Source organism: Puma concolor, chromosome D4 (genome assembly GCF_028749965.1).
Source record: "Puma concolor isolate L17-30 chromosome D4, mPumCon1.1.hap2, whole genome shotgun sequence".
Taxonomy (NCBI): domain Eukaryota; kingdom Metazoa; phylum Chordata; class Mammalia; order Carnivora; family Felidae; genus Puma; species Puma concolor.
This window is the reverse complement of record NC_141679.1, coordinates 76876369-76893417: the sequence shown is the minus strand read 5'-3', so window position 1 is coordinate 76893417 and position 17049 is coordinate 76876369. Positions and strand designations below refer to the sequence as shown.

At 43.8% G+C, this 17049-nt stretch overlaps 1 protein-coding gene across 5 annotated transcripts in view; it reads left to right on the top strand.

Moving 5' to 3' along the window:
- The window catches only part of ASTN2 (astrotactin 2), an 881464-nt gene extending 866065 nt beyond the window's left edge, over positions 1–15399 (top strand). For all 5 annotated transcript variants that reach the window (XM_086683845.1, XM_086683843.1, XM_086683844.1 and 2 more), the window contains 2 exons: positions 1390–1573; positions 14575–15399. In XM_086683845.1, the coding sequence (XP_086539971.1) occupies positions 1390–1573; positions 14575–14812 (422 nt within the window). In that variant the 3' untranslated portion in view covers positions 14813–15399. The remainder of the gene's footprint in view (positions 1–1389; positions 1574–14574) is intronic.
- The last annotated feature ends 1650 nt before the right edge of the window (positions 15400–17049 follow it).

The following is a 17049-nucleotide window of genomic DNA, read 5'->3' as shown; positions in this document are numbered from 1 at the left end:
AATATTTCCTAAGAGCGCTGGTACACAAGTGATGCTCTACACCTTTTAGGAGTTCACATTCTAGGGAGAGAGAGAGACAGACAGACAGACAGACAATGTCTACACATGGCTGAATAATCCGAATAATAAGCACTTTGTGTGGTATCAGACAAGACAAGATAGTCCTCCTATTGAAGAGCTATTGAATCTCAAAAGTGAGGGGGTTTGAGATGGTTTCCTGGTCATTTATTGTTATTGTTATTGTTATTATTTTAAAATAACATATGCATGGGGTTAAAAAGAAAGAAAGAAAAATTAAAACCAGGGTGGAAATAATCAGAAGTAAATGTCTCATCTTAACGAGGGGGTTTGAGATGGTTTCCTGGTCATTTATTGTTATTGTTATTATTATTATTTTAAAATAACATATGCATGGGGTTAAAAAGAAAGAAAGAAAAATTAAAACCAGGGTGGAAATAATGAGAAGTAAATGTCTCATCTTAACGCAAGTTTCCAAGATTCTTCTAGAGGCAATTGCCATTAGTGATGACTTGGGGGGACATACATAAATTTTGGTCAGAGTCTTCAAACATGAAAGAGTGGTCCTTCCATTCAAGAGAGCAGCCCATGATGACTTCAAGTTACATCAATTGAATAGGAATGACTAAAGAAATAGAAATTGCTGTGAATGGCCAGCAGAAGAGTCTGATTTTTCTTTGAAAGATTAAAAAAAATTTTTTTTAATGTTTAGGTTTTTTTTTAGAGCGATAGAGACAGACAGCACAAGTCGGGGAGGGGCAGAGAGAGAGAGGGAGACACAGAATCTGTACCAGGCTCCAGGCTCTGAGCTGTCAGCACAGAGCCTGATGCAGGGCTCGAACCCATGAGCTGCAAGATCATGACCTGAGCTCAAGTCGGATGGTTATCTGACAGAGCCATCCAGGTGCCCCTCTTTGAAAGATTTTTGAATGGACACCTGTTAGACCTGATCATGGAGCTGTGTTGGAAATATTATAGAGGGGATGTAGAAGTAGACTGCTGAGATGAGCCCGTGACAGTTGATTTAAGCCTCTGTACTTGTTTGGAATTTTCTGTTCAATCATGGGCACCAAATGGTTGTTGACAATGAAGCTGGCAAATTATGACCCCGTGTCGAATGCTTTACATTCACTTTTTAATTCCACCCTCCCAGCACACCTGCAGAGTAGACATCCTTATCTCCAGTTGATAGATGGGAAAACTGAGCATAACTAGCCAATGATATTCAAGGTGGACTGAAGGTCTGTCTGCCCCCAAATACCATGCATGCAAAGTCCCGCACAAATGTGCCTCCCTTGTTGCAAGGCATGTTTCCATGCTCACTTTTTCCTGCTGTCCAGTGATCTGTGCCTATATTTCTCCCCACCTCAGAGATAGCAGACAAGATCTACAATCTGTACAATGGGTACACAAGTGGAAAGGAGCAGCAGACTGCCTACAACACGCTGATGGAGGTCTCAGCCTCGATGTTGTTCCGAGTACAGCACCACTACAATTCTCACTATGAGAAGTTTGGTGACTTTGTCTGGAGGAGTGAGGACGAGCTGGGGCCCAGGTACGGATGGCTGTGTGAGTATGAGTGGAGTGGTAGATTCCTCTTACTACTGTGTAATTTTACTGGACCTTTTTTTTTTCCCCCATAGGCTAAGAATGGGCTTTGTCAAATAAATAAGGGTATCATTCACTTTTGTCCTGTCAGGATTAGAGATGGGAAATGGGCAGGGAGAATGACAGAATCTTGGAATTTTTGTTTCTTGGACTCCTGGAATATCAGATAGGAGAGAGACATTACTGTCCTTTCCATCATTCGCTTTCCTCACCCACCTTCCACCTTCAGGGTTAGAGACAGGAACCATGGACTCCAGGAGGCTTATGTGTCCTAACCAGGATGATAGAAGGGCATAGTGGCAGACTCATGGCCTCTAATCTAGGGCTCTCCCCACTCTTCCATAAGAAGCCTGAGGTTTTCTAGAATAAGTCCAGTAGTGACCATTACTAAATACATTTCTATATTCAATGTGTATTAAGCCATGACTTCTGTCATCGGCAGTGACTATGCCAGCCACTGGTGCTAGATGCCATGGGGGATTCAAACATCACAAAGGCACAGTCCCTATCTTGTGAAGCTTCGTTCACAAAGTAGTATATGAAATGGTGGCTGCATTTCATGCCTTGCGCCTAACAACATTCACTTATTCGTTCACTCATCACTTACTTTTAATAGCACCTCTTACGAGTTGGTTATTGACCATGCAGTAATAAAAGGAGAGAAACTCACTGTTGGAGGTAATTAAGCATTTAAGCAATTGAAAGAATATGAATAAATAAAAGAGATAACATAATAGGGTCCTTTGGGAAGGTGAGAGATAGACATCTGATCTAGGTAACCTAGTGAAGGCTTCCCAAGTGCTGAGACTAAGACCCACAGGGTGAAGAGGGTCAGACTAGAGGAAAGGGAGGAGGATTGGAGGGTGTGGGGCATTGTGACTAGCCTAGGGAATGCACAGAGGAGATAATGTTACATCAGGGCAGGGTTTTCCTCAAATTTTCATCACATGCCTGCCACTTGTATGAGTTTCGACATATCGCCATACTGTAAGCACTTATTTTGTTTTGTTTTGGTATCTTAGATTCACTTCTCATTGATAATATATTTGAAAACACCGTATCATTTTGCAAAGGGAAAATGGGCACCAACTACCCTTAATAGAAAATTAAATGTAGGGGCGCCTGGGTGGCTCAGTTGGTTAAGCATCTGACTTCGGCTCACGTCATGATCTCGTGGGTTGTGAGTTCAAGCCCTATGTTGGGCTCGGTGCTGACAGCTCAGAGCCTGGAGCCTGCTTAGGATTCTGAGTCTCTCTCTCTCTTGCTCTCTCTCAAAAAAAATAAAGATTTTTTAAAAATTATAATAAAAAAAAGAAAATTAAATGTAAACATTTGATACAAGGGAAGAGAAAAAAGAAAAAAAAAAAACAAAAACAGAAAACAATGCTATTCAATCCTAGTGGAGCCTGACACTCTGAGTTTAAAAAGGAGATTAGCAAGTGTTAGAGAAGTACTAAAGACACAGTCTCAAACCAAGACTTTCTTTTTTAAAGTAATCTGGAGGAGGGGAAGAGAATGAAAAAGAGAATCTAACTGCTTTTCCCAGTGTGATTCATTGTTGTTTAATGCTGTGTCTGTGATCGTCTTGAGTACCACCTCAAACCCTTTCTCCTTCCCCAGGGGAACTCCTTCTACACTTGGTAAACACTGTGTGTAGAGGAACTGAGAGAGTTTCCCTGTAGTTGAAGCAAAGTGTGTGACAGCAGGAGTGGGAAGGGATAAGAAGGGAGAGGTCAGCAGGGGCCAGTCCTGAATGCCCTTTAAGTAGGGTTAAAGAGTTTGGATTATCTCCCCAGGGTAATGAGAAGCTTTTCAAGTGTTTTTCAGAAGGGGGTGATATTAGCTGATCTTCAGGGAAGAAAGATGCCTCTGACTTGCTGTTGGAAACATGGAGAGGGGTCAAGACAGGAGGGAGGTAGTGAGGCTCTGGAGGCCGTTGTTATAATAATCCAGGGGAGACAGTGTGGTGTTCTGGGGCAGGGTGGTACTGGTGGCATTGGAGAGCATCACCTGACCTCCTGAAATACTTAGTTGGTAGCACTCTATGCTTTAAAAAGTTTTAAAATTACCCGGGTAAGCTGGGCAAAGTAGGGTATTCTCATGTTGTGGATGATAAGGAATTGGAGGCCCTGTGAGGTCAAGTGAACTGCCCATAGTTGCACAGAGTTTTATATGGAGGCTGATTCTGCCCTGAGCTCTTACCCTGAGCCCTTATAACACTTGAAATAACCCTCCAAGGATTTGAGGCCCTCAAGGGAACAGATGAGAGCTGGGATCTCTCCCTGGAATAGACGTTATCTGCCCATTGGGTCCTGGACTATAACTTTCTCTCTTTCACATGAAAGGAAGTTTCTTTAGATAAAAGCTAAAAGAGAGTAGACAGGCAGAAGCCCAGAGCCTCAGATGAAAGCCACTGTGTGAGTCATCTGGGCTGCCATCTTGCCCATGGTCAGGGAAAGGCATCCCACTTTATTGGCCTTTCCCACAGGGCTCAGAGAGTTTGGGTGGAAGGTAAACCAGAGCTCCACTCCTGACTTTGTCTTTATGACCTTCTGGGATCCTTTATGGCCCTCAAGGACATAAATCTTCTGGAGAGGCTGCCTGGCCGCCCACAGAGGTAGGACAACCCACTTGTTAATGGGCTCTGATAACCCCCCTAACCTCCAGCCAACCGGTCACCAGTCACTGTCCACCAGCCCCCGTTGGTATCACCCAGTTTCCTCACTCTTCAGTATTTCTAGTCTCTGGAGGGAATATGAGATTCCTTTAACATCCCACACTGGCATGTCCACAGGAACCAAGATAGCTGCATCCTAATCTATCCTGACAGTGCTAATGAACTCAGTGTACAACCTTGGGTTCTGGCTTTCTCTGGCTTTCAGTCTCCTCATCTATAAAATGATCAGGATGAACTAGGGCAGTGGTACTCCTTCTTTTAAGCAGTAGAAAATTTTTTTTCTAAACAGATCTTATGTAGACCCCATGTCTCAACTAGAATGCTTCTTCCTCAGAGAATCCTCTAAGATTTCTACATATCTTCTCAGTCACATGCTCATGTTTGAATTTTCTGTATCATACCTATTAGCTTTGGTATCTTATATTGCTTATGTGTTTACTCTTGTGTTATCTCTCTTCTGTACTACTATGGCAGCTTATGTGTGTTTAGTGATTCTTTATGTCCTACTCACTCTTGTAAGTGGGTGCTAAATTCACTTGTTAAATAATTGGATAATGTGTGGCTCAGATGGTTACACAGTTGTTCTGGTAGAAACTAGAGAGGGTGGTCTGGAGCTCCACTGCTAGGTCTCCCTTTCAGACCCCCTTCCCCCAATCCCGAGGGACTCTTAAGTCTCTGTGAGCTATCAAAGATCTATAGGTCACAGTTGGTAACAACTAAATTCCATGAACCCTAAGGTCTCTCCAGCTCAAAAGTAGCAATAAAAAAAATGCATTGTGCTTGCAAATATTAAGAGACCTGTGGAGACCACATTTCATTAATTTACTTATTCGTTGATTCACTTAATGTGCTTACTATGTACCAGGCTCTGTGCTATGGGCTGGAAATATATGAGTGAAGAAGACAGATCCTGCCTTAAAAGGAGCAGCATCTAGTGAGCAAAAGTTTGTAGGTAGTTGCAGTGAAGCATGTTACAAGAAGCATGCTGTAAAAAGGAGGGTGAGAAGCTGGTTTACTGCAGTGTTTCTCAAACTTTAATGGGCATGAGAATCCCGTGAAAGCCTTGCTAAAATTCAAATAGACTTAGTGGCTTAGGATGGGCCTGAGATTCTGCATTTCTAATAAGCTCTCAGGTGTGATGCCAGTGTTGCTCGTCCCAAAAGTACACTTTGAGTGACAGGGTTCTAGATGTGAACAGCTGGCACAGCTAACCCAGACCTGGACCTCAAACAAGAATCCTTGGAGAAGACAGTGAAGTCTGTGCTTAGCATCAACGGAGTCCTCCCATGGATGTTTTCATCAGAAGGAACAACCAATGCAAAGATGAGTTGGGGGATGGTAATTAAGAGGATACACTTAAGAAGTATAATTCTCATTGGGACAGAGAGTTCAAGGTGAGAGGGGGAAAAAGAAAACAAGGCTGGTGAGTTCAGCAGAGGGCAGATCATGATGGCTCCTGTGAGCTCTGTCCAGGAGTGTGTTCTTTCCCCCAAAAAGCCAGGTAAATGTTTTAAACAGAGGAACAATTTGGGTAAATGTTCCATGACTCCGAAGGGTTCGCAAGTGTGCAGAGTATCAAAGTGTAAAGGAGAGAGAGAGAGAGCAAGACACTGCCCTGGAGCCAGGAGCCTTGGGTTCCTATCCTAGGTTTGCCACCCACTAGCTGCGTGACCTTGGAAAACCTCCATTCCCGTTCTGGACCTCATTTGTAATGTAAAAGAGCTGGACTCCAAAGTCCCTTCCAGCTGGGAAGCGAAGAAACCAGAAAGCCCTCAAGGTCATAAAGACCAGAGAACAGGGACACCTTGACTGTCCTTTAGTCCAGCATGTCCTGTTTCTCAGGGACCTAGGTGGCCAGGGTGTTAAGAGCACTTCCCAGAACCACCGATACCATGGAATAAACTCTATCAGGAATCACCAAACCCCAAAATGTTACATACTTCTCCTTAAAACTATAGTCATATACCCCCATAAAATTTGGCGACAAATTGGGCATCTCTTATCTCTGCCTAATAAATCTATCAGGCCATTGTCCTCCAGAGCCTGGCTCCTGTGGCAGCCATGGGTGCCACAAACAGCTACTCAGAGAAAACCTGCTGACACCCAGCGGGCCCAGCCATACGGTTTCTGTTAGACATGAGAAACTGAGCTCATAGGTGGCTAAGGACCAGAATTTGCTCCAATAGAATATACTTGACCACTCTTGGGCTTCTCGATGATCCTCTCAGCCACGTATGGCTGAAATGACAGAATAGGAAGAAGAGAGAAAGCACCTGAAGGGATTTTGTTTCAGTGAATTGATCTTTCTGGACTATGATGATATATTTACTGTCTCAGCCCCTCTTGCTTCCATGGCAGACATTGCTAATACATCACAGAAATCATTACAGACTTGGTTTAGCCTAGGATTTTTCTCAACATAGCAAGATAGGCCTTTCCTATCTGAGAAGAGTTGGCATATCCCATGAACCATGGTTGCTGCATCCATGGTGAAAATAAGCAAACTCGATGTCATTCTTTCAATTCAAGATTATATTAACCCTTTCCTTAGCTATCAGGGATTAAGTCTTTTGGAATTTCTAGGATATTTTGAACAAGAGCAAACTTAGGCTTCTAGGGCCATATTCCTATGATCTCACATGCACTTTTAATCTTTTTTGTTGTTGTTGCATATTTTGACATTTCTGAAATCAGGATGGACGGTGCACAATGGATGTGCACATTAAGTGTTATATTCTTTCTCCTTTTCTTGAAAGGCTATAATTAAATCAGTGGCATTTCTTATAATTTAGGATGCCTCAGGGTGGATAAATACAAAACACAGGATGACCTTGAACAAGTGTTCTATGGATCAGTGTTCCCACTGGTAGTATAGCAAGGTTGGCTGCTATTTTGTAGTCTGTTTCTGTTCCACACTGAAATCACTGGGTTGGTTGAGACTCTGTCATTCTTACCATCAGTTAAGGAATGAATTCTTGGGAAGGTCTTATGGTTTCTTGCGAGAGAATAAGGAGAAGACAAAACATAAATATTTTCACTCTTATAAATCACATTTCAAAGCTGATGTTGAAGATCTATATCAAGACAGCAGTATTGAGCTACTTGTTTTCTGTTTTGTGGGACTGGTCTGAGGCTAGATGCTGAAAGTAACCCCAGTGAACTACCGCAACGCCATGAAACCATGGTTTCATTGCTCAGATTCATCACACCAGCTACAAAAATATATGTGTATATACGCAGGTTTTCAAAATGGAAAGACCTTATTGTATTTTGTTCTAAAAGTAATTCTTGCTCATTCTGTAGCATCTACATGATGTGGATGTATATAAAGTGGAAAGGGAGAATTTTGCACTCTGAATCCCATAATCCCAACCCAGAAATAAAGTCATTAGCAGTGTGCACATACCTTTCTAGATATGCCTTGGATAAGAAAATGAATAGGGATGCTGATACAGGCTTAAGGATATACCTGTATCTACAACCAGAGCACAATTTTCACCAACTCTGCTATGTACAACAAATAGATACACCATGTTCTGCTGTCTCTTTATACTTAATAGGTCTTTTCTCTTGGATGCACATGTACTGTGTTATCTGGGTAGGCCCTTTAGCCATGCAATTATTTGAATGTACTATATGTTACTTGAGTCTTCTGTTAAATACCAACTAGATTTCTTCCAAATGCTTTGCTGTTATAAACAACTCTGTATAAACATTTTGCCCACCTGGCCATATTATTTCCCTAGGTCCACATGGATGCTCAAATGCCATTCCATTCCTTTTATCAATTCCTGCTAGAGAATTTTGGATTTTGAAAGCTGAGTCCTGAGAATTTCCTCAGTTCAAGTCAGTTCGCTCTTATTAATTCCTTCTACATTGTCCAAGAAGCAGGTGGAAGATACTAGTTGAGCACTATTATGGGCGAGGTCATTTACATCTCATTTCATCTCCTAAACCGTCGATTCTGAAGATTAAGCAACAGGGAATCACTGGAATTAAGTAAATTGTTTAAGGTTACATAGCTAATAACTATGGTTAGCTAATAACTTAGTTATTAGCTAATAACTAAGGTTACATAGCTAATAACTGCCAGAGGCCAAATTCAAAATAAACTCAAAATGCAAACTTCAAACCAGCGTCCTGTCCATTATAACACATTGCATCCCAAGATATGTACACAACTAAGGCAGAATATATTATATATCTCAACAGAGAAATAAAAAGCTTCAGCAGCAAAGGGTAAAAGATGACTTATGATAGCTGGAAGTTCTGGAAGACTTCCTGAAGGTGAAATTTCAGCATGACTTTGAAGCAAGAACAGAACTTCAGCAAATGTGGTCCTCTTACGTCAGGAACTCTGTGCCTTGGCAGTTGTGTCACATCTATCATGAAGTTCTCATCAGATGCCCACCAGATGGTATCTGTGAATCAACCCCTTGATTCTTGTCAGTAAAAACAAACAAGAACCACAAAAGTCTTCTCCACTTTCTACTACCATTAGAGTCTGCTATGGTCTGAATGTTGTATCCCCCCAAAATCCATAGATTCAAAAACTAATGTCCAAGGTGATAGTATTAAGAGATGGGATCTTTGGGAGTTGATTAGGTCGAGAGATTGGATCCCTTAGGAATGGGATTAGTACTCTTATAAAAAGAGGGACCAGAGAGATTCTTTGCCCCTTCACCATGTGGAGGCACAGCAAGAAAGTACCATCTGTGGACCAGGAAGCTAGCCCTCACTAGCTACCGCACAGCACATATCCTCAGTGCCATGAACTGTGGATTAAATCTCAGCCTTCAGAACTGTGAGGATTAAATCTCCATTGTTTATAAATGACACAGTCTGTGGTATTTTGTTATAGCAACCCAAACAGACCAAGACAGACTCCTTTCTAAAACTTACTTGATTTGATCATCTCTAGTGATATGGAGATATGGAAGGGTCCATTCTAGATTTCAAGGATTCTAGTTTTAAGTTTTTTATCATATTGAGTCAAAATTCACCTTCTGTTAATTTTGGAGCAATATCATTGATAACACTGGGGTGCCTTGCAACAGCTCTAGATGCTCTTCTCACATTCTGTTAGCCCTGGTCAAACCATATGACCAGCCCAAGCCTCACTTTTACCACCTAAAGACTGGGACTGAAGTATGAACTCTAAAATTGTGGTGAGGATTATATTTAATTTCAGGTTTTTTTTTTCTTCCCACTAGTCTTCATTTATTAGAACAACATAACCGTTTGCCTGAATTCTCCCTTCAGAGGACACATTCCATTCCTGCTTTCCACACTTCCTCATTAAGACTTGCTTTTGAGACAAGCTTCAGCATCATGATCTGGCTACAGTTTGCACATGTCCCTCTTACCAGAAGTGACTGGGGTTCTCCAGATGTGGCCTGACCAGGGCAACATGAATGAAGTCATTCTTTCTCTTAATCTGCGCTATCCACTTTTGGAGGTTGTGTCCCGTTTTTGTGCAACCACGTCATGCCCTCGACTCTCATTAAGCTTGAGGTCAGCTAACACAGAGACGTTTGAGCTCAACTAAAGGAGATAGGGAGGAGGGGGAGAGGCCAATAGGAACATTTCCCTACTGCCTCTTTTTCCCCCCTCCATTCCGGGCCCCCTTAGAAATTAGGTCTGTATCCACTAACTGTGTCAACAGCTGATTGGGTAACGGTGCTGGGAATAGAATGGTCGGTCAAAGGTTCTATAGTTCCCGGAGAAGTGGCACTGGAACTCAGCCCCTGACTCCTCCACAAGCCATTCCTGTCTCAGCCTTGCCCGCTAATACAGCCATAAATTAATGTGCACTGTCACTCCTTCACCTCTGGCTTCCTATCCCAGCAGGCCTGGGTCCCGTCTCCAATGAGGAAGATTTCATTTCCGGTATTTGAGAAAAGTGGTCATTCTGACCTACGATTCCCTCTCCAGGGAAAGCTTGGAGCATGCCTGGCCTTTGATTTATGGATCTCCATTGCCTACAAATTTATTACCCAGCTCTCTCACCTTTGGTCTCTCACTCCCCCTCCTCTTCTCCGGCCTTTGAGCACCTCCAACCCTTGTCTCCATGGTGTCCCCTTCTGAGTTCTCCTGTGTTTGTTGGCTAAATGCAAGCCAAAGTCTGAGGCAGTGTGTGCTGTGGACAAAGAGCAGGGGATAGTTAAGTGAACTGGCACCAGTTTAGTGCCTATTGAGTACAAATTTCTGTGCTGGATGCCTACAGCAGTCATTCATTTCAGCCTAACAACAGCCCTACAAAATAAGCGTCTCTAATCCCATTTTACAAATGAGGAAACAGACTTACAGAGAAGTGACTTACCCTAATGGTTTCTGAAGCCTATGTCCTTTCTACTACAGTATGCTACTTTGAACCTTGGCTAACATTTACTGAGAGTAATCAAATTACTCAGCTCATCTCATTCCCCCCAGAACACTGTTACTCTCGTTTTACTGATGTGGTAACTAAGAGAACCATTGAAGAACTTCCTAATGATCCACATGCTGTTAAGTTATAGAGCTAGGATTTGACTCTGAGACTCCAGGCCCAGATATTTAAATTCAGCTCTGTACAACCAAGAGCTCTGGTTCTTGCTCTGCCTTTGTTACTAACTTAAGGTGTTCCTTTAGACCGAGTATTTTCTCACTCCAAACCTCAGTTTCCCCATCCATTCAAAAGGAGGCTTGGTTCATTGGAATTCCATAATTCTCCCCGAGGAAATGTCTGGGCCTTTGGAGACAAAGCCTTTGGACATGTTGGAGGGATTCCCCTTTCCAACCTCATTTTATATCCGTGCCTTGTTTTTGTGACTGTCTGAATCAGACAGTCACTCTCCATTGCCCCTAAAATATAACACTTCCCCAGGGCTTTGAAGAGTCTAGATGGTCTGAGATCTGAAAAACTGACTAGTCTCTTATCCATTCTTTGCACTAACCATTTCAAAGTTCTGGTTGTTCATGCTCTTGGTAATCTAACTTTGGATGGGCTCTTTCCTCTGCCTCCCCATCTACCTTAAAAACCTGTCTCATCATTGAAGTCCTAGTGTAGTTGTTAAATCCCTTGGGAAGATTTCTGAGCCCCCAAACTAATGATTAGGTATCCACTTTATTCTTATTTCTGTCTCCTGCCACTGACTTGCAAAGGTGCCCAAGGCTTATACCAGTACAGAAACAGTGATGATGAGGGGCAATGGTGGGGGTGGTACTTTCTACCCTGTATCGGGGACTTACAATGTGCCAAACACATTTCTAAGGGTTTTGTGTGTATTAACTTCTGTAATCCTCGCTATAACTTTATGAGGTTGGCAAATGTCGCTCCCTTGTTATAAATGAGGAAGCAGAAAGAGGACACAGCTTTTTAAAAGCACAGAAAAAGCAAACCAGCACCCTTAAGTGTGATGATAGGAAACACTTGACTCCTGGATGTTTGCCCTACCTGGTTTCTTGCTGCCAGGCTTGTCCTTCCCCCAATTCGGTTCTCCTCAAGGCGCCCAGGAACGTTTTTAAATAGTCCAGCTCTGAATCTGTTACTTGGCAGCTTGAAACCCTTTGATAACTCCCCTACTTGCCTTCCAGTCTACCAATCTAGATAACACTTATTGAGGGCTTGTTATAGATTCATTAATGCTTTTTTTTTTTTTTTAATGAGTCTTTGTGGTAGATAACAAACATTATTCCCATTTCCTGGATAAGGAAATGGAGTCACACCTGGTTAAACAATTCCCTCAATATCAGAGCTAGTAGGTGGCTGAGCCAGGATTTAAACCTGAGCAGTCAGGCTCTAGAGCCTGAATGGTGCACCATTACTTGGTACAGCCAACTCCCCAGTTCCTGAGTTCTAATGGCTGGCTCCTGCCACTTCGCCAGTTTTCCCACTGTGTCCCCACTTACCACATGGCATTCCAAGTGTAAATCCTCAGAAATTCAACATAATCACTTATCTTTATGCCTTTCCCTATCCCTCCTGTTATGTCTTTGTCTTCTTTGACCCCTATTCATTTATGAAACTCAATATAAGTTGCCCTTCTACTAGGAAGCCTTCTTGGATATCCCCAATCCTACCTAGGCACCTTCCTCTGCTTCCTCCCGGCCCCCATGCCTCCTCCTATCATTCTCCTTTTTGTCATTGTCCATCTGTTGGTCTTTCACACTGAATAGGGAGCGCTCTCATAAAATAAATGCTCAGTAAATGAGCAGTCAATAGCATTATCTCCTTTAACTTCACAACAGTGCCATTTTTCAAGTGAAGAAATGGGTTTAGAGACGTTAAGTAAATTTCCCAAGGACACGGAGCTATTAAGGAACACAGCAAAGACTCAAACCAGGAGAAGAGAGAAACGTACTCCTCAAGCTCTTCTTTGGCCTGCCAGGGAAGAGAGAGGTCTGTGGGCAGAGTGGCAACTCGAGTGTGATTACGAAGCTATGAATTCTTGGCACCTCAGGAAATATTCCACCCAAGTGGTGAACTATACAAAGAGGACTTTTTGAAAGGTACCTCATAAATCGTGCCCACAAAACATACACACGTAAGCCCGGCCCTTTTCCAGTCGCCATGCAGGTGCCTGACACAGTCTCCCACTTGTGGGGTATGTTGTCGTAAAATGCCCTCCCTCCTGGGGTCTCAGAGGGGCATGGAGAGGACAGCATGAGAGAGCTGTTCACTCAGCCCTTGGGTATCTTGAAGATGGTGGAACCTAGAGAAAACTGGATTCTACATGGAGATGGACACCTTGATGGTGACACTAGTCTATGGTGGGATCTGGGAAGAGGATGCCCCTTTTCCTCTCTCAGCCTCAGTTTTCACATCTTCAATGACAGTAGGTGAGACCAGGTCACTGGTTCCCAGTTGGGGTGATTCCCCCCGCCCTCACCTCCAAGAGGAGAATTTACAATGTCTATAGACAATTTCATTGCTAGGACTGGGGCAAAGGAGTGCTATTGGTACTTAACGGGCAGAGGCCCAGAGATTCTGCAAAACTTCCTACCAGACAGCCTCCACAACAGCAAATTATCTGGCTCAAATGTCAATAGTGCCATCATTGAGAGACCCAAAGATCTCAGAGATCCTCTCTAGCTTAATCTTCTATGCAGCCATCAGACCTCCTCAATGATCCTCTTTCTGGTGCTGGATAAAGGACTCCAGATAAATTACTCATGATGATCACCACAGCACAGGGTGGTTCTTGTTTAGACTAGTGTTCAGTATGACCCTGATCCCAAGATACTATCATAACAATTCTTGGTAATCGTAGGTATCATTTATTGGGAGCTTACTCTGTGCCAGGCTTTGGCCCTTTCTCATGGTAAATCTTAACCACAAACTTGTGAAACTAAGACCATCCTCACTGTTTTAGAGATGACAAAAACAAGATCTAGAGAAATCTGATTTGGGAACTTAGCTATTAAGGCTTTGATGAAAGATCTCCAAATTTCCTGCCTGTAAGAATGGGGTATGAGAGGGGCACCTGGGTGGCTCAGTCAGTTAAGCATCTGACTCGATCTCGGCTCAGGTCATGATCTCATGGTTCATGAGTTCGAGCCCTGTGTCAGGCTCTGTGCCAGCACAGAGCCTGCTTATGATTCATTCTCTCTCTCTCTCTCTCTCTCTCTCTCTCTGCATGCTCTCTTTCTCTTTCAAAAAGAAAAAAAAAAGAATAGAGTATCAGAGAATAGAGAAACACAAAAGCAGAAGTTAGAGAGGGACTTCATGGGTATCAGGCCTAGATTCGAATGCCCAGCCCCAACGGTCAACTTGATGTTTGACCTTGGCCATGCAATGTCATTTCTCTGAGCTGTGGGCTCTACTCCCATTCTGTGTGAGTGGAAAGAACAGTATGTTCAGGGCTGTTGTGAAGATTAAATAAAACTGTTAAATGTATGCAAAGCACTTACTCTGTGCCTAGCATGGCTAGTGTCAATAAATTTTAGTTGTGATTGTGGTTTCTGTGTATGATTATTATAATAATTTCTCCTTGGTCAGAGCCCTAAGGCTGGTGACTTCATAACTCCTGGGACTCTATTTTCTTGGAAATGAAAATGCTGGATCAAAGGTTCTATGTCACTTTCATTCTTTACACATTGCACAGTTGAAGAGGACAGATTCTGAGGTGATTTTCAAATGGGTGTTTGAAATATCACACTCAGGCCAGTAATGGTTAGGAGGTTGTTGGGACAGGAAGTCCTCATTTCTCTTGTCGACCTTTATTCACCGTCAAAGGCTTAAGCTTTGATCTGGGCTTCATTCTTCATCGCTGTCTCGTCCTGCCTTTCAGGAAGGCCCACCTGATCCTGCGGCGACTGGAGAGGGTGAGCGGTCACTGCTCCAGCCTCCTGCGAAGCGCCTACATCCAGAGCCGTGTGGACACCGTGCCCTACCTTTTCTGCCGCAGCGAGGAGGTCCGGCCTGCGGGTATGGTGTGGTACAGCATCCTCAAGGACACCAAAATCACATGCGAGGAGAAGATGGTGTCCATGGCCCGAAACACGTATGGGGAGTCTAAGGGCCGGTGAGGGAGGGTACTGCCCTCCATGAGCACAGAGACTCTCCATGGGAGGGGGAGCCCTACTCTCGTGGATCCTGGGGCCTGGGGGGGGCTGGGGGACAGCTGAGGATGGGCCTGGCAGATGAGGCTTGCCAGCGAGGCCAAAGCAAACTCTTTCTCTTGTGGATAGCCGACAGAGAACTTTGTAACTGCTGGAATTATCCGGTTTTTTTTTCTCTTTTATTTTTTCTAAGATATTATTTGACTATCCAAGTCTCTCCTTTTTAAACATTTTCTTATGGATGGCGGTCAGTCCCGGGGGAGGGGCTTTCAGGTGGAGACCAAGCGGCCTTTGCTCTTCTTCCTTCCTCCTGCCACACTCAGCTTCCTTCCCACAGTGGGCCCTGGAGGAGACCCATGGAGAGACAATCTGACCTCTTCAGCATCAGGAAGGAGGCCCTGAGGATTGTTGCAGTGAGGAAGCTTGGGTCTTTACGGCTTTTCGTTTTCCAGACACTACTGGGTTTGCAGGATCCCTGCCTCTTCCTGCTGCCTATGGGCCTGGACAGAGTCCCTGCAGCACTTTCCATGGATTAAAAATTCTTATTGTCTCTCTTTCTGCTTGGGTAGTGTTTCTTGCCCCTGGGGGACCTCTGTGTATTCACTCAACAGATATCTATTGATTACCTACTATGTGCCAGGCACTGGGCGTGCAACGGAAGAGTGAGAAGCTCCCTGCTCTCGGACCGTACAGTCCCTTGGAGATTATAGAGAGGTGGGTCAGTGAATTCAGGCTGCAGTAGGGGGTTCTTAACTCATTGCTGGGTCATGAGACAAACTAGTGCTTCAAGGAAGTGCTTCCTTGAAAAAGTGATGCCTAAAGCCCAAAGGACAGGAGGGGTGATCCAAAGAGAGTGGGGAGGAATGAGATGGGCCACCAGGAACATTGAAAACCCAGAGATAAGAGAAAAGGGAACACATTCCGGGGCTGAAAGCACTTCCCATGAAAATAAAGACCCAAATAGCCAGAGGGCAAGCTGGGGCTAGGCAGAGTGTTGGAAGCTTTGGACAAAAAGTTGGACCATATTTGAAGTAACTGAGAGGTACCAAAGAATGTTAACAAAGTGAAATACCAAGCTTGCTCTTTAAGAAAAACTGTTTTGGCCGCAGAAGTGGAAATGGGGCCAGAGAGAAGGCCCCAAAGAGGGTGGCTATTGTTATTTTCCAGGCAAGAAGCAATGGCAGTTGGATCTTGAGGTCATGGGGAGACATTCTGCCATTGTTTGTTTGTTTGTTTTATTTATTTATTTATAAGTTAATTTTGAGATAGAGCTCACTAGTGGGAGAGAGGCAGAGAGAGACGATCCCACGCAGGCTCCCTATTGCCAGCGTGGAACCCGACATGGGGCTTGAACTCGCAAACCATGAGATCACGACCTGAGCCGAAGTTGGACGCTTAACCATCTGAGCCACCCAGGCACCCCATTTTTTTAAGTGTTTATTTATTTTTGAGAGAGAGAGAGACAGGGCACGAGTGGGAGAGGGGCCAAGAGAGAGGGAGACACAGAATCCAAAGCAGGCTCCAGGCTCTGAGCTGTCAGCACAGAGCCCAGCATGGGGCTCAAACCCAAGAAGTGTGAGATCCTAACCAAAGCCTGAGTCAGGGGATACTTAATTAACCAACTGAGCCACCCAGGCACCCCTGGAGTCTCCTTTAAAAAAGCAAATGAACTGTTTCCAGTGTGTTACCTGGGAGGGTAGAGTACAAAGAGGCCTTATAGAGTCTTAACTTTCTGGTAAAAGCTCACAGGAGCTAGCTCTGCAGAAGAAGTAAGCATGTGGTCAGGTATCTCATTATGCAAGGATGACACCTGTTCAAGAGAGGAGAGTAAGGCACTGTGGGAATTCAGAGAGGTGTAAAATATAAGCAGTTGAAAATATGCCTACTTCTGTTTTGATGAGTGCCTATGAGGTCAACAGTCCCATTCCTGAAAACCTACATACTGAGTCCCCCGCAACCACTCCGCCCCAACTCTACTACACATGGGGAAACAAAGCACAGAGAGATTCTTCCAGACAACTCAGTGCCTAGAGGTCTGCTCAAATTCTAGCAATCTAAGCTCAAGGATACTCTTTCAAGAAGTTTCATTATTACTGGATTTACGTTTCTGCAAGTATGTAGGTGGAGTTTAGATGAATAAATTTCTCCTGCAGTGTTGCCGACTCCTCCTCCTAGGCATAATATTTTCAGAGAGGAACCAACAT